This window comes from Hydra viridissima, unplaced genomic scaffold (assembly GCF_058129835.1).
Source record: "Hydra viridissima isolate aposymbiotic clone 2 unplaced genomic scaffold, HvirCarnegie_v1 scaffold_15, whole genome shotgun sequence".
Lineage (NCBI taxonomy): Eukaryota > Metazoa > Cnidaria > Hydrozoa > Anthoathecata > Hydridae > Hydra > Hydra viridissima.
In genome coordinates, this window is record NW_028324314.1 from 643,580 (window position 1) to 661,947 (window position 18,368).

At 29.7% G+C, this 18,368-nt stretch overlaps 1 protein-coding gene across 2 annotated transcripts in view; it reads left to right on the top strand.

Annotated features, from left to right (window-relative positions):
- LOC145192859 (polycystin family receptor for egg jelly-like) overlaps positions 1 to 14,572 on the top strand; it is a 40,733-nt gene extending 26,161 nt beyond the window's left edge. For both annotated transcript variants that reach the window (XM_090072431.1, XM_090072430.1), the window contains 17 exons: positions 990 to 1,256; positions 1,351 to 2,103; positions 2,266 to 2,484; positions 4,809 to 4,929; positions 5,273 to 5,435; positions 5,597 to 5,963; positions 6,701 to 6,887; positions 7,074 to 7,306; positions 7,532 to 7,640; positions 7,984 to 8,309; positions 10,841 to 11,036; positions 11,187 to 11,825; positions 12,043 to 12,321; positions 12,567 to 12,836; positions 13,480 to 13,668; positions 13,816 to 14,027; positions 14,261 to 14,572. In XM_090072431.1, coding sequence (XP_089928557.1) covers positions 990 to 1,256; positions 1,351 to 2,103; positions 2,266 to 2,484; positions 4,809 to 4,929; positions 5,273 to 5,435; positions 5,597 to 5,963; positions 6,701 to 6,887; positions 7,074 to 7,306; positions 7,532 to 7,640; positions 7,984 to 8,309; positions 10,841 to 11,036; positions 11,187 to 11,825; positions 12,043 to 12,321; positions 12,567 to 12,836; positions 13,480 to 13,668; positions 13,816 to 14,027; positions 14,261 to 14,278 — 4,548 coding nt within the window. In that variant the 3' untranslated portion in view covers positions 14,279 to 14,572. The remainder of the gene's footprint in view (positions 1 to 989; positions 1,257 to 1,350; positions 2,104 to 2,265; positions 2,485 to 4,808; positions 4,930 to 5,272; positions 5,436 to 5,596; positions 5,964 to 6,700; positions 6,888 to 7,073; positions 7,307 to 7,531; positions 7,641 to 7,983; positions 8,310 to 10,840; positions 11,037 to 11,186; positions 11,826 to 12,042; positions 12,322 to 12,566; positions 12,837 to 13,479; positions 13,669 to 13,815; positions 14,028 to 14,260) is intronic.
- The last annotated feature ends 3,796 nt before the right edge of the window (positions 14,573 to 18,368 follow it).

Here is an 18,368-nt window from a genome sequence, read left to right on the forward strand (position 1 = left end):
AGACAACCAAGTTCTGTGGATAATAAAAATCAGTCTGAACCTGATCCAAAACCAACCTTGAAAAAGGGAGAACTAAGGTGAACACAAACTAAACCAGGGCATGTTTTAAAAATGCTATCTTGAGAAACTACCCAGTAAGAAAAAAGCTAACTTTTGAGAAAATTGATAAAACACACACAATATAATACCCATTCAAAATCTCAGGCATAATTGCTGGTATTGTATGTGATGCTACTATATGGAAGTTTGACCCATTTTATGTATCTATGTAGTTCTTGTTCATTACCTTAGCCATAAATCTATGATAACATTCCTGTAAGAAAAAATATAGAAGCTTTCCTGGTTTGAAAAATGTGACAAAATGATTTGGTTACCTAACTTCTGTTGTTAATATTTTATTCGGCTGATGCATAATTGCAAGATATAAATTTTTTATGTTCATGAACAGATATTTCATAATAGATTTAAGTAATCTGCATTCTTCCTAAGAAGAATTGTACTTTTTTTTAGAAAGATATTTCATCCTAAAGATTTTATTTGCGCTCAGTGGTCTTTAGTCTAACTGGTTTTATTTATCATATGTTGGTTTTTATTTTTCATATGTTGGTTTATGCAGCAGTTTTTTCTTTACATTCTTTTTATTTATTTTAAAAGTATTCTAATTAAGATGTTTAATGACAATTTTATGTTTATGTTTAATGACAATTTTACAAAAGAATATGTAATTAAATTTTGATTTAGAATAAATTTACCCTTGTTTTATAAAAGAAGCATTTTAGTGACTTTGATTAAAATGCTGCTTTTATATTTTTAAACTAAATTAAAAACAGTGATTAAGAAAAGACGTACACGCAGTTACTTATTTACTTGTTAAGTAAATCAATGATAACTAGGTATAGCAGCAAAAAAAAAGCAATAATAAAAAACTATAAAACCTCAAAAAATAAAAATAAAACAGGTATTCATTTGAAATAATCTTGTTTCCTTAGGAAAATGCAGAGTTGATGTCAAAGCTGTTCAAATCTATGGATGATTATTTCTTTGCAGCACAATCTTATAAAGTTCCAAGTGAAAATGCAACAGTTGGTCAAACAAACCATTTTAATTTTGTGTTAAGAAAAGAATATCCAAGTAGTTTGAGCAATGATTCTATTGGCTCATCAGAAAAAGGTGAAAGTGATGAATATGGTTTTACACTTCCTGATTCAAATAATTTGTTTAACAAGACTATACTTGATTCACAAATCTTAATCAGTGTAAGTTTGTAATTGATTTATTTTAGTAAATTTGACACTGTAATCATACTTCATAAAAAAGATTGCTTTTTCTTTGCATTTTTTTGTCTTTTAGAATGTGAGAATGAAAGTTATGGCTTACACATGGGACACTAATAGATCACAGAATATCCTCTCTGAATCTCAGAGCCTTTCATTTCAATCTCCAGATAGACGCACAATAAAAGTAAATGACAGCTTGAAACCAATTCATATTGCCATTAAGAATATTCCTGAAAAAATGAATGGGAAAAATATATCTTTGTCAATGCCTGAAGATGTATATCAAGTTAGGCTCCCAATAACATTAAAATGTAACATGCTCTTAAAGTTTGTGCATAGAAACGATCAGAAAAATTTAACAAACCTTATTGTTTACATTCAGTTTGGAAAAGTTGCTTCAAAAGATGATTATGACATCAAGCTCAACATTTCTGCTAAAGATGGTGTTATAATGACAAAGAATTATGGTTTCTTTAACTCTAGTTTAAAACAAAAGTCCAATCTAAATGTTGCTAATTCTGTTTTGCAAACAAGTGGAAACTCCTCTGAACTTTTACAAAGAATTCAAGATGCCCGTCTTCTTACAGATGGCACACTAGTACTATGGAATTTCCACAACTCCACCTATGCTTTCTCGAACAAGAGTGAACTGCATTTATCATTTTCGTATTTTGGACCAATGCCTGATAAAAAATTAGATTCAAATCCATATACTTTTGATGAGCCAGAATATGCAGGAACATTTGACTATGAGATGAAGTCATTTTGCACAGAATGTAATTACTGGGATGAAGATGCAAACAAATGGATGTCTGATGGATGTGAAGTAAGTTCAGTTAATTGCTAATTTAAAAATTTCGATTTTTTTGGCCATGAATAAAGTTAGAATCTCACTTTATCTCTACTTATTTTACTTACAGTTTATTTATATCTCATTTATGCTTACATACGTAATAAGCTAAATCCTGATACATGAGTATTGTTTTAGCTTGATGTTCAGACCACAAGTTTTGCTGTGACAAAATGCAAATGCAATCATTTAACTGCTTTTGGTGGGTTTTTTGTTGCCCCAAATCCGCTTCCTACACCCTCTTTAGCTTTGTTAAAATCAGGATACGCTCTACTTGTGACGGTTGCAATAATCATTCTGCTGTGGATACTTGGATTAATAGTGGCCAGGAGAATAGATAAAAAAGATTTTTCTAAGGTGAGCTTTGAAGAGTTTGTTTTTCTTACTTAAACTCTAATATACTTTTAACATGTTGCAGAACATATTGCATTTGATCAATTTGGGCTCTCATCAAAGATCCAAAGCAGCTACTTTAGTACTTCTAAGTGTCAATCAATCCTCAGATTGATAAACAGTTGATTATAGCAAATGTTTTGAATTAGGCATAGTAGTTAGTATAAGTTTGAAGCAGCCTTTTTTTTTTGCCAGTCAACAACAGTTAAACTGTGAATACTGAATTAAGTTGCATCATCATCATCATCATCATCATCATCATCATCATCATCATCATCATCATCATCATCATCATCATCATCATCATCATCATCATCATCATCATCATCATCATCATCGTTTATAAGGAAATGTTGCAGATTCCAATACTTTTATCTACAATTAAAAATTTTTAAAAATTTTACAAAATAAAAAAGAAGCATTGAGTTTATCAGCATCGTTTATCAGTGTATATATACATATATATATGTACAGTACTGTGCAAAAGATAGTAGCACCTAAGAAAATTTAAAAAAAATGTATGTTTAAATAAATATTAGTAAACAATATTGAGTTTTTGTTAAATTAAACTACGATATTTTTTAAAATAAAGCTATATTTATTTATTTTAGTTAATAATTATGTTTATGTTTCTTTTGTAAATATTTATTAGATGGTTTCAACTTGTATTGTTTTTCACCCACTTATAATGTTTGTTTATTTATTACAGAAAAGGATCAACACCTGAAATTAATTACATCAACCACTGTACTATTTATTTATTTTGTTTAAATTTATTATTGTTAAATATTTTTTGATAAATAAGAGTGTGGAGAAGAATATTTAGTTACTGTTGAGTTATCGTGTTAGTTAGAGATTTTTTCGTTTTAAAAAATTTTTTTACTTCAAAAGTTTTGTTTTTTAATAAAGTTACTTTTCAATACAAATAAAATTCCATAAATATCGATAAATGACAGAAATTACATCATTGTTTTACTTGAAGAGGGGCTATAGTTAAGTTAAAATAACCAAACGTGAGAATTGTTTGCGAGCGTCAGTTCACAAAATAGTTAAAAAATATATTAAAGCTGGTGATGTAGTGGATAAAAAGAAATCTGGTCTTCCCAAGAAGTTTAGCCCACATGATAAACAGTTTTTAAAAATAACAGCGCTACAAAATCCCAAGAAAGTAAGCGCAGAACTCGTTCAAGATCTTAAAAGAGCTAGAGGAACTTTAGTACATGCATCTACTGTGCAACAATCTTTATTAAAACCTGGATTAAAAGGTTGTGTAACAATTAAAAAACCATTACTATGCAAAGGTAATAAAGAAAAAAAAGATTAAAGTTCTCCAGAGAGCACAAAGAGTGGCAGAAAAATCAATGGGATAAGGTATTGTTTACAGACGAATCTAAATTTCAAATATTTGGGACAAATAGACATCAGTAATTTAGGCAAATAAAGGGAGAGGGATTGAAGGAGCCATATCTAGCATCAACTATCAAACATGGTAGAGGGAATATTCAAGTTTGGGGGTGTATTTCAAAAAAAGGGGTAGAGGATATTGTTAGAATAACAGAAAAGCTGACAGGTAAAAAATATAAAAATATTTTACATAACCATACTGTGCCTTCTGGACGACAACTTATCAGGGATTATTTTATCCTACAACAGGATAATGACCCCAAACATACTTACAAATTAGTTAAAAATTATTTTTCAAATCTGGATGAAGAAGGAGTGCTTCAAAACATGCCTTGGCCTCCTCAGAGCCCTGATTTGAACCCTGAATCGAACATGTTAGGGACTACTTAGACAGAAAGAAGATGGAAAGGTTGCCAAAGAATGTTAATGAGCTTTGAATGTTCTAAAAGAAGAATGGTATAATATCCGTATCACATTTAGTGAAAATCTGTATAAAAGCATAAATAAAAGGCTCCAAGATGTTATTGTAAATAAAGTTAGTCACACTAAATATTAGTAAAGTCTCTATGTATAGTTATAAATTTAAATGTTTTTAATAAAACTTGCATTATTTTACACAATTTAATAAAAAATATGTCTGTACCTGTATTTAGTTTTAATTTTCTTTTGTTTGAATTTTTATCCTGAATATTCTAAAATTCTCTTAGGTGCAACTTTCTTTTGCACAGTACTGTGTGTATATATATATATATATATATAGACACACACATGCCATTCTATAGAAGTAGTTTATTAATAGTATAATTTTATCAAGCTTGTAATATTTACAAAATTATGTTATTTATAAAATTGTTAAATCAAATTATGTTATTTATAAAATTTAGATTGGTGTTTGCCCCCTTCTTGATAACCTAGCAGGAGATAGTTATTTATACCAAATAACAGTAAATACTGGTAGTCAAAGAAATGCTGGCACAAAATCTAACATTTTCTTCACTATCACTGGTAAGAAATGTTTTATGTTTGAAATATATTCATGTTATAGGAAAGGGGGGGGGGGGGGAAACATCCATTAAAGCTTGACTTTTACTGTTAGGAGTTACAAATGTTTGTTTTTTTGTAAAGTATCAAAACTTTTGTTTTAAATTTAAAGAATATTTTTAATGCACAGGGAAACCTGCAAGCTCAATTGGCCCCCCCCCTGAAATTAAAACAATTTTTTGCCTGTGCAAAGAAATTTTTTTTTTTTTTTACTTGTTTTGGGAACTTTTTTTGTGAATTTAACAAATTTCTTATGAATTTTACACATTTCTTATGAATTTTACACATTTCTTATGAATTTCAACAGGTAATCTAGATGACAGTGGTGTAAGACGGTTGAAAGGTTCTCAAAGAGAATGTTTTCAAAGATCAAGCTGTGATGTGTTTATAATGACTACAAGTAGTTCACTTGGTGACCTAGATTTCATTCGGCTATGGCATGATAATAGTGGTGGAGGTTGGTACATAAGGTATAAGTACTTTCTTGTAATAAAGTTTCTAAAAGTTTTTGTTGTCCTGTTATTTGTTTGCATCTTGTGAAAAATTACCAATGATAAATTTTCAAAAGAACATTTTAAATCTAAAAAGGTTTGTTTAGATTTTTATATTTTGAGTTTTTTTTTTTAATCAGAAACATTGAAGTGATTGATCTGCAAACTGAGAAGCAGTTTCTTTTTATTGGTCATCGTTGGATTGCTGTAGATCGTGACTCGTGCTTGTTAGATTGCGTTATACCAGTTGCAGCATCTGAAGAAAAATCAAATTTTAACTATGTTTTTGCTACAAAAGTGTCAACTGATCTTTCAGATCAACATATATGGTATTCAATCTTTGCTCGCCCACCTAAAAGTAATTTTACCAGATGCCAAAGGCTGTCTGTTGCAGTATCCTTGCTAATGACAGCTATGACAGCTAGCACAATGTTCTATCAGCGTATGCCACCTCCAGACCCAAAAGTTGACAATAAGATTGCAAGTTTTTCTTTTACATGGGGACAGGTGTGTTTGCATATCTTTAGTTATTTGTTTCAAAGGTGAAAGTTGATTACATTTGCCTTAATTTTTAATTCTGGCAGAAAGTCAAAGCTGAGTTTTTAAGTCATTTGAGTGACTTCTACAGTAATACAGATAAGAAAGACTTCCCTGTAAAACTGTTTTTAAATGACCTTACTTCAAAAGTTGTAACTTTTTAAGATGAAAAGACAAAAACATGTTTAAAGCATAACTTGTTCACATATTTTATAATTACTTAAAGTGGCAGACTTAAAGTTGTTAAACATTAAATTAGACTTGCTCATAATAATGACTTTGTATCTGGACTTTGTAACTGCAAAGAAAGATCTTTGTTTAGAATTGTTTTTTTTTTTTTTTTTTTTTGTAATCTTTAATCATAATTTAACAATTATGCATTCTCGAACTTTATAAAATCTTGATTAAAAATTTAAAGATGGTTAAAATTGTTTAGATTATTAGAACCTTCAAAAGTAAGATTGACTTGTTCTCCAACGTTTTGTTTCACATTGTAGCTGCACTTGTTGATTTTTGGTGTTGTGCATAACTTAGTGCTTTTGATTTAAACATTAATTAGTTGTTTTGTATTTTTTATCATTTGCTACTATAATTAAAAAAACATTCTGAGAAAGTTCTTGGTGATGGGAGAGAAGTTTTTATTTACCTCCTTCTTTTGGTGATGTGATAAGGAAAGTAAACTCTATATTTTGCAACATTATATTCAGGCTTATGTGGCATTGATCAGTGCTTGCATCACCATACCTGTGAACTTGATACTTGTAGGGCTGTTCCGATCAATTAGACCATTCCAAAATCCAAAAAAAAGCAAATCAGAAAGTATCTCCTCTGTGAATGAAAGTAGTGAAGTACAAGGACGATCGTCCTCTCCTGTACATTTACTTAAAAACAGTGGTAAGCAATCTTGGTTGCATTTTTAGTTCTAGACCTTAAATAGATGTAAACAGAAGAACTTATATGTACTTAAAATATTAAACAACTTCTTGACATTAGTTTGTAATTTAATTTAACTGACAAAACTGTTACTTTGCATTAATTTTTGAAAAAATTTTAAGTTTATTTGATATATTTATTTATTAGCAGATCCGAACCAAAAGGCAACTCATATTTTAATTGATCATCATGATAATTCCAAAGACCCATCAGCAATTAAAACAACAAAGTGTTTTAATTTACCACATTGGTGTTTGTACATAACTTGGTTTATTTGCGTAGGAATTATTTTTGGTTGTGGCTATATTGTTTTGTTGTACGGGATGAGTTTTGGAAATGCCAAATCATTGAGTTGGTTATCCAGCATTTCTCTTTGTTTGGTGTGTGTTTGTGGTTTTTTTTTCATGTTTACTTTGCTTTTAAACTTAATTTTTTGTTTAGCATATTTGCTGTGTTATATTTGACATTTAATCAATTTACAACATCAATTTTGCAGCAAAATATAAAAATAGTTTGTAAATGAATATTATGTCATATAATGAGTAGGCTTTCTCATTTTTCTATTGGAAGGGATTTGCATAATATGATAATTTTTTTCTTTCCAGATAAAAGACATACTACTAATCCAGCCAATAAAAATTTTCTTCTTGGCAATTTTTGTGGCTCTTATTATAAAAAATGTTGATGAAGAAAAAAGTGAAGTGGAGAAGCAAGGTATTTTAGTCCTTTTAACTTATCACTAAATGTCAAAAATCATCCATTTTGTGCATTGTGGTGTTAATCAATTCAATTTTGTGCATTTTGATATTGCGGTTTAACACATAAGTTTTTTTATATGTAAATTTAATAATTAACACTTAAAATTGAGTTAAAAAATGAAAGCTTTATACTGCTACTATCTTAATTTTTTCAGATTGAAGTTGTGTCAGGATGATTAATAAACATAAAAAGCTGAATTTTCAAATTTTTGTGATTGCTCAAAGTGTTTTTTTGTATGACTTTTTACTGTGATTGCTCTAAGTGTTTTTTTTTCTATAACTGTTTTTACAAAAAAAAGGGAAAGTGTTGGCTCGTGATGAAACTTGGCTCCACAAACCAAAAGATGAACTGACAATTTTTGATCGAGTTGACATCGATTTACAGCCGCCTGATTCTACTTCTTTAACAGGGATGAGAGAGTTGAGATTAAAGAAACTGAAAATGCATGCTATCATACAAGAGCTTGCTTTATACACTTTTTATGCTTTCTTGGTGTTCTTCATTGGTTACATGACACGAGAAGATTTCACCTTTTACCAAACTCGCAATGTAGAGGAACTTTTCAATCTGAGGTTGAGGACAGATAAAACAAAACCTGATGATAACTACAAAATTTTCAGCAAGGTATCAGTCAAACAGAACTAATTTTTTGTTTGTCTTTTCAAATTATGTATGTGTATATAATGTATATGTGTATGATGTATATGTGTATGATTTATAAGTATATGATGTATATATGTGTACCATTTATATGTTTATATAATGTATATATGTGAATGATGTATATGTATGTATCATGTATATGTGTGTATAATGCATATGTGTGAATGTATAGATTATTTGCAACATAAAGTACCTTTAACAGAATAGAGGCATTTGCAATACCTAAAACAGATATACTGAAAGTAAAAGTGGAAACTTTATCTTTGGTCACACTTACAATATGAATTGTGTTTCAGATATTTAGACTATTTTTGATGTTCAATTTATTTGCAAGTCAAACTTATTTAATTTACATTCTAATTTTATTCTTTGGGAAAAGCTTATAAATGGGAAAGCTATTTTAAAGTAGCTATACCATTTTCAACATTATTGATTGTCCTCATCAATTTCACTATCCCCCACCCCCTAAACCTAATTTTGGCATTAAAGAATCATCTATGAGAGTCTTAACTCTCATAGATTTATCAGACAGAACACATAGTGGAAAAGATGATATGAAAAATATGCGGGAAGTGGAATTCTAGTATTTTGCTAAGTTTAATGAAAAAATTATATTTTTTATAGCTAAACCTTTTGAAATTGACTTTAGTATTTATTTTCACTCAAAGTTTCATCAGAAATTCTTAAAAAGTTGTTTTTTTTATTTGTCCGCAGATTAAAAAGCAAACATGGGTTGGATTTTCCAGCAAAACAGCAATCCAAAGCACTGTGCAAATTCTATGAAAACCTTTTTTCCATTAAAAAGAAGTTCTACTTTTGGACTGGCCTTCTCAAAGCCCAAATTTAAATCCAGTAAAATATTTTTGGGAGTATATTGTAATTTAATTAAAAAAAGTAAATCAATCAAAAATCTGCAATAAATCAAAATTTGTGCGTCAACAATAAACATCACAAGTATTTAAACTATACATTTCTTTTGCATTGATGTATGAGTGTCAATTGTTGATTAAAAGGCAAAAAAACCAACCAACAAAAATGATTTATTCAAGATGCTTTTAGATTCTGGGTGAAATGTTCACATAGATACCCTTATCAAGTTAGTTGACTATGCCTCATTGTTATCATGTAATATTAAAACCTAGAGGCTATCCAACAAAATACTAATGTGCTGTGATGAGAGATTTTGAAGAAATTATTTTTGAATTTTTTTCATTTGTTTGTAAACTTTTGCATGATTGTGTTTAATATTATTTAAATTTCTTTCTTCTGTTACAAGGTATCATTTTTTGGAGTAATTTGTACTATGTAGTTTAAATTAAGATTGTAAGAACAATTGCTAAAAGTTTCATTCATTTTCAGTGAAAACGTAAATGTGGTCAGAAATTATCTTCTCTAGCAAGCATGTTACACTACTTGCAAGGTCATTTCTTGCACAACCTAAAAGTTCTTTGTGCCATAGCATACAATAACCTTTTTTAATAAGGGGGCAATGCCCAGTTAAATTATAAGCTGAGAGTATCCTTAAGTTTGGAGTCTTTATCACGCTCTGCTAAATTTTCATTCCTTGACATTACATGTGTGGAAAATTTTTGAGTATCCTCCTCACTTAGGTTTACTACATTGTGGTATTCATAACATGTATAACCTAAATCAGTTTTTGGCTTTTGAAATGTTAAACTCATGCTCAAATATGAATCTATACATATGCTTCTTAACAGGAGCAATATTCTTTTCTTCGCAATAACTAGAGTAAAGTTCATACATTTTATTAGGATTTAAAAAAAAGCTTCAAAATATTCCTTTTTTGTTCTTTTATGACAGTAGTCGATGATGACAGATGACAGTAGTTGATGATGGTATTTGTAGAAATTGATTGATATGATCTTTAACACTTTGTTTTGATGTTTGATCAACACCCTTTTTGGTGTTTTTCCCTCATTTTCAAAAGGCTGGGCTTCCACTAGCGTCATTCTTGTTTGTATGATGATAATAAGCTTTTTTGCTATTATATTTAAAGTAGTAAGGTAAAAATCTTTAGAAACTTAAGTTTACAATACAACAACAAAAAATCTGTAATAAAATGAATTTGCTTTTTGCAAATTTTTATTCTGGAGTCGTTCAGTAGTTCAATTTTAGCTATTTTGTTTTTGGGTGTCATCTATTTTAAGTTATGTTAATACTATATTATTTATTATTTTATCAATTTAAATCCTTTTTTATCTTAAGAAATCAAAAAAAATTTTTTTGATATAAATATGTACTAAACTACTTCTTTTTGTGTAGAGAACACCAAATTTAACACCAAATTTTTTGTAGAGGACACCGACTTTTAATAATTTGAAAACTAGTTATTTTACAAGGACAGTGTCAAAACAGACATTGATAGTTAAAGATATAAATAAAGATATATAAAGATAAATAATTTGAAAGTTAGCAGCTGGTATGGATTTATGATTAAATTTTAAAAATAATAAAAATTACTTCTTTTTTAGCTACAATCTTCACAAGATTTCTGGCCTTGGATGGATCAGTTTTTTCTTCCTCAAGTTTACCCTGAACCCTGGTATAATTTGAGTGACTTCTACAGTAATACAGATAAGAAAGACTTCCCTGGAAAACTGTTTTTAAATGACCTTACTTCAAAAATTGTAAATGGAATAAGAATTAGACAAGTTCGGGTGCAGCCACGTAAGGCTTGTATCATAAATATTATTAACAGCACTAACGATGATTTGTAGTAAAGTTTTAATCGATTGCATGACATTAGGTGTTTAATTTTTTTTGTCATAATAAAAATTTATTTTAAATTTTATAGATTTTTTTCTTTAAATACTTTAGATTCATGTGTGAAAGCTGAGTCAGTTGCTAAATATTTCAAAATAGACTGTTTATCTCCATATGAAATGACACTTGAAGAAACAAGAGATTTTGATTTTAATTGGACGATTCCAAAGAAGTATAGCTCACCCATCAATCCTTCAACAATGCCTTGGAGATACCAAACCTGGCAAGAACTTGATGGGTATCCATATACAGCTGATTTAGATTCATACTATGGTGGAGGCTATGTCATTGAAATATTCCCCAAATGGAAAAACCAGATGATACTGGAGCAAGCAAAGAAGTTTAGATGGATTGACAGGCAAACACGAGCTGTAATAATTGAGTTTGCCCTGTTTAACTCTGCCACTAATCATTTCAACATGGTCACCATGATCTTTGAGTTCCCTGCTTCTGGTGGAATTATACCTAACTTTTCTGTGATTACTTTCAAGATGTATACAACAACATCAGGAACAGAAATTGCTATGCTTGGTTCTCAGGTGTTGTTTATATTGATGATGCTAGTGTTTAGCATTCGAGAATGTCGCTTTTTATATCGGACTGGTTGGGTTTACTTTAAAGAGTTTTGGAACTTGGTTGAAGTTGCATTGATAGTGTTTTCAATAGTAGCTGTTGGTTTTTTCTTTTACAAAAGTGGGTATCAAATCATAGTTCACCTGTCTTGTTCTGTTTTTTGTTTTCACATTTTCGGGTTTTTAGTTATTTGGTATTTTACTTATTATAGAATATATTAGAATGTTAATTTGAAGCTGGTCCTCAATTCTAAAGAGTTTCTGAGTTCTCTTATTTCATTTTTTTATTTTTTTGATAAAGACTTACAGTTTTAAGAAGTTATAAATTTTTTTCTAAGATGTTCTGGCCAAAGAGCTGTTAAAACGGCTGCCAACAAAGAAACCACAAGGATTTATCAACTTCCAGTTTGCATCGTACTGGGACTTAACGTACACATACATCGTGTCGCTGATTGTTTTCTTCGTGACTTTGAAGTTTATTAAACTTCTGCGTTTCAATCGTCGGATTTCGATGTTATCCTCTACTCTAAAAGCAGCATGGTATCCTCTATCTATGTTTGGAATCGTCTTTTTCATCATTCTGTGTTCGATCGTGTTCTCTTCCAGTATTGTGTTTGGTAAGATTATGTGAGATATTATCTTTAAATTTGTGTAACTACTTATTTCAATTACAAGTTTAATACAGAAGTATTTTAAAGTTTAAATAATTGGTGATTGGCGATGATGGCGCTGAAAAAAAGTTTGCCATATTGGGATTTTTTAACAAATTATTGAAAATATATCTTAAATATTTTAAAGACTGAATGTGATTTTAACATATTTGTTATGTAATAGTACAATAAATTAAGTATGAATGCTCTAGGTGTGTTGTTGGATGGGTATCAGAACTATTTCAAAACAATAGCTTCTATCATTTCGTTATTATTGGGGAAGTTCAGTTATAGCCAATTTGAGAATACTAATCGTTTTCTCGGACCAATATTTTTCTTCGGGTTTAACATCATGGTGAATTGGATCGTTATGAATATGTTCATTTCGATCTTGAACGATGTATTTGCTGTAGTTCGTGCCAACCTGGAGTTCCAGGACAATGACTACGAGATGGTTGATTTTATGATGGAAAGTTTCAAAGGTTTATTTTTCTCCGTGTTTCTTTTTTATTGTTTTGTGTTGTTTTGGATTTAAACTTTTTTTTTGCAGATTTTTGTCTTAATCAATCTAATGAGCCCTAGTTAATTTGTAATCAAACTTTACTTTACATTTTCTAAAACAGCTACCAGCTGATAAATCCTGGTGGTTTTGTTTGAAAAAAAACCAAACGAGTCCTCATTTCTGCTTGATAAATTTTTAATTTACTCTAAAACAGCTCTTTAGTGTTGTAGTGTGGACAGTTATGCAAAGCATGGTTTTTAACAACCATTGGGGTTCCTTTTTTTTTTTTACCCCAAGCTTTCTTTTTCACTTTTTAATTCATATATTTTGATACGAAGTTAAAGTTTTGTGGGTTTCTTACTTATTAAGAAAGGATTGCATATATAAAGTTTTTGACATTTATTAATATATTTATATATTAATGTCATTCAAGCAGAACCGTTTATGATAACAGTTCTCTTGATTCGGAAAAGCCAATAAAAATCTTTCATAACCATATGGAAAGTGAACCGGATCCCTACTTTTCAGACTTTTTTTTCTTAAAGTTGGCAGCAAAAAAATTGTTGAATATCTAAAAATTCTTAGTTTTAAATTCGTTTTATGATCACTTAACTTGTAATTAGATTGGATCGGATTGAGTTCTCCGAAACAAATTGAAGTCCAGCTACCGAATCAAAATCGAAGTTCAATCGATTCAAAATCCAATAGCAATGATCGCCCTTCACTCACCTTTTTAAGGAAGACAAATCTGAGGAAAAATGAGAGAGAAAAAGAGCGGTTTTTTACAGAGTTCAACGAAAAGCAAGTCGCGGGTAAACGTATTTCTAAAAAAAAAATGTGCTGTTTATTTTAACTTCATATTTGAAAAAAATGATTCGAAAAGTAATATAAATATATAAATTAATATAAATATAATAAATATAAATAATATAAAAAACAGATAAGTGATTTATTTTTAGGTGAAAATCAAACTCTTTATACGCTCGAATCGAAAGATACGTTGATCGATAAAAAATTTTCCAAATATGACTATTTATTGAAGGAACAAGAACTCAGTACTGGCATAAACGAAACGCTTGATAAATTTATCGAGTGCATGAACCTACTTTACTTTGATGACGTAACTGTGGCTAAGAGAATGAATGAAGTCGTAAAAAAGGAAATCGAAAAAGTATGACTATTTAAAACGGAAACATCGTTTTTTGTTAATCTTATAACTGGCAAGCTCAAGAATAAAGCCGCGAAAAAATTACATTATCTATAACTTAGCTAAGCATTATTTTACTTTAATGGACAATTGCGATTGTTATAGGCATCCATTTTTGAGCTTTGAATAAAAATGTTCAAATATTTAAATATAAAATATCGGTTACATATAAAAAAAAAAAAAAAATTTTTTTATAGGGAAAATTCTCAGTTTAAGATCAAGTTTATTATCAAAAGGTATTTTGATATTGAACGAATAAACTGGCGCATTGCATCATTAATGTTTGTCATGACAACTTTATAGTTTATCAGCCAATTATGAGCGCACCGGAAATTCATTTGCTTCAGCATGAACTATTTATTTTCTTTATTTAGTTTACTCGTCTTAAATTTTTTTTTTATATATATAGTTGTGTTAACTTTAATCGTTTTACTGACAAATCAACTTAAATTCTGAGACAAATAGAAGGAGGAAGAAATTTATCATTACCAATGAGGAAGGGAATGAAACTAAAAGTCTTTTTTTTTGATTTACAAGTTTTTCTTAAGATTTAAACTTTGAATTTAGTTGAAGTGCGATCTTTTAAAAAGTGTTCTGGAATCGCAGTAGTATTCTTGTAAGTAAACGGCTTATTTTATTGTAGAAAGTTTGAACACGTGTTCAAAAAAAGGTAAAATTATATTCAAATGAGTATGACTACGAGGAAAGCAATACAAAAACGCAAACGTTTTTTTTTTTTTCAATTCAATAAATTTCGTGTTAAGGATGTTACAAAAAACACAGGTCATTGCAAATAGTAATTCACTAATAAAACGCAATGACCTAAGTAATATAAAGAAAAGACAAGAGAAAATCATAAGAAATAAACTAGTCACATAGTTAAAGTAGAACTTTACAAAAATTTATAAGTAACACTTATAAAACAGACTTTTAAAAGAGTTAAAATATTGGTCAAATAGTTATTATAATGTATTCACATATACATACATATATACACATAAACACAGATAAGAAATTATAAAATGTACATAAACATAAAGAAAAAAGTTATAGAGGTAATGAATAAAGTTAAGCGTAACTTTTTAGGTAGAAATTATGGAGTGACTTTAAGAACAGATTCTTGGATGTAAGGATAAAATCTGTTTTTAGGATGTACGGAAGGGTTTTCCAAGAAAGCATACACTGATATGTAATGGATTTTATTCCATGTTTAGTTGTCTGTTTTTGTGGGATGGTTAAGTTGTTAAAAGTGACTGATCTTAGGTTATGCCCCACGTTGTCCTACTATTAAAGTAGTTACGAAGTATGGAAAGAAGGAGACCGTGTTGTTGATCTCAGACAAATGAACAATTTAGAAACTGGATTAAATCATAGAAACGAAGAACTTTGGATATAAGATACAGGATGTCAGTAGGGAAGTTTTTTGACAAATTAATTATTCGTATCGCTCTATTTTCAAGCGAAACGATTTTAGAAAGACAGACGGTTTTAGATTGTCCCCAAACTTGGCATGCATATTGTAAATGTGAAACAAAAATTGAGTGATATATAGATAGTAATGTTTCAAAATTAACGTAGTGTCGTGTTTTTGCTAACATGCCGTTGGAACGGCTTAATTTGTGAGTAAGGTTATTTATGTGTGTTTTAAAAAAAAACTTCTCATCTATCATAACACCAAGATAAGTTATGTTACTAGACAAAGACAGCTTTTGGCCACTTATGCTAAAGTTCAAGTATTTTGGAAAATTTTTGTTAGTTTTTTTAGAAAAGTTAGTATATTGCGTCTTAAATATTACTATTTCTGTTTTTTTAGTATTCAATGAGATTTTATTTGCTCGGAGCCATTGAACAAGACTGGTCATATACTCATTAATATATTTATTTAGTTTTTTGAGGGAGTTTGTCGTTAATTGAAGATTTGTATCATTGTAACGGTTTTAGCATAAACTAAAAGGCTACACCATCCTCAATTTTTAAATTTGATAAACCTATGGCTATAACTTTAAGTACGCTGTAAGCAATCTGTCTGCCTATACTTGATATAGCTACCATATTTTAAAAAATAAACTTTTTCATTTGTTCATTATCTGTCATACAATCATTATACATAAAAAAATTTGAATATAAACCAGATTAACCGGACTTTAATTTGCGTCGCACTGTTGTGTAACCACTATGGACCAACCAAATTTACTGCAAAAAAAATAAAGAAAGAAACCACAAAAAGCACACCAGATGAATTCCATCGTGACGGAATCACCGATTTGAGCTTATTTTCCACATTTACGTTATAAAAATAAAAAAACTGTAATGTGCATATTGTTATTCTATATGAATATAGAGTAACAATATGCACATTACAGTTTTTTTATTTTGATAACATAAATGTGGAAAATAAGCTCAAATCGGTGATTCTGTCACGATGGAATTCACCAGCAACAAAATTATTACGCAACCTTATTAAGACTTCTTGTTAAGAAGTCTTAAACGCCATTCACACAAAAATAAAACTTGTTTTAACTGTGGTTATTTAAACTAGTGACACATTTTTTCGTTTACACAAAGCCAAATAAGACAACACATATATATGTGTGAATATATATATATATACACACACACACACACACACACACACACACACACACACACACACACACACACACACACACACACACACACACACACACACACACACACACACACACACACACACACACATTAATAAGAAAACATCAAATAATACGTATTCTCTAAATACAAAGATTAATTTGTTACAAGAAATTTTTCGCTGGATTATGGTTCCCTGCATCATCAGGTCGTAAAATTATTCAAGCTTCAAAAAACAGCTTAAAATTAACTGACGTCAGCAGTTGAATGGCTTCTTTCTTTTTTATCCTTACATAAAAACGTGAATAATAGGTGTCCAAACTTCAGTTTTTACAAATTCGGCCATTATCAAGATTAATACCACCATTTAGAGAGGAACATTGGTGCCTCTGCATCTTAAGAGCCCCACGGACCTTCCGATCAAACTTTTTTGTTTCTAAGAGTTTTAGTTTTCTCCCAGTTCATTTCTTCTGAACATGGTTTTTTATGTGTGGCTATTGCAGGGTGATGATGTTTGCACTCGTTTAAGCTTTTTTGATGTTGTTGGGCTCGAGTTCTAATTAGAAACTTCGTTTCGCTAACGTATTTTTTTAAACAGTTAGATTCAATTAAGTAAGTTCCAGGTTAACTATTGCGTGGTAATTTAGTTTTGTTTTTACGCGTTAGCAGTGGTTTTAAATTAGGATTAGATTTAAAAACAACTCTATATCCAACTTTTCTGAATATTTTTCTTAATTTTGCAAACAGTGATGATATCCACGGTGATGATACTGTATGGAGGGTGTCATACTCAGATTGAATTTTACTTTTCTTTATAGACCGTTTTTTGCTAATTTGGTTTGCAACACTTACCAGTTGGCTTTTGTCCTAACCATTTTCGTTAAATATTTGAGCTAAAAAAATTTCATTTTGTAAATGTAAATCACTGCATATAGAGTAAACTCTTTGAATGTAACCTTTAAATATTGCGCTAAAACTTTTTGGGTCGTGATTTGAGTGAGGTTTATTTTGAATATTCATAATGGCTTCTTTCCTGTAAACTTTAAACTCTTAACTACCTTTGGTGTTATTTATCACCGTTTCATGAGGGAGTTTAAAGTTTTATTTTCGCTTTCAATTTCGATTGTGTATTGTATTGCATGGAGTTAATTGTTCAAAATAAGTTGGAATTGCTCTGCTTCCTGAAGTTTTGAAAATCTAGCATGATTATCATCAACATATCTTAGATAGGATTTTAAATCAAGAGGAGGGTTTAATGTTTTTGCAATTTTAAAAACGTTTTCTTCGTGGTATTGTAGAAAAGATTCCGCCAGTATGACCATGAACGAAAGACCAATGGGACCAGAGTTCTCCAACTCATGAACTTCTTCGTTCCACAAGAAATAACACCGATGTAGACAAAACTTTATCAGCTTTTTAGTTTCTGATATAGTAAGCTTGGTAGAACATTTGTAAGAATCATCTTTATTAAATTGATCTAAAAGAATTAAAGTAGCTTCTTTAAGTGGAATTGACGGATAGAGGTTTACTCCATCAAATGAAACTTGAACCTCATTTTTTCTATATTCGATGAGTTTGCTTTGTTAATAAAATCAAAAGAATTTTTCAACAGTGTTTTGTTTTTGTTTAAGAAAGGTTGCATTTTCTTCACTAAGTAGTTAGATATTCCATAGTTAGGGGTGCCAATAGTTGACAGTG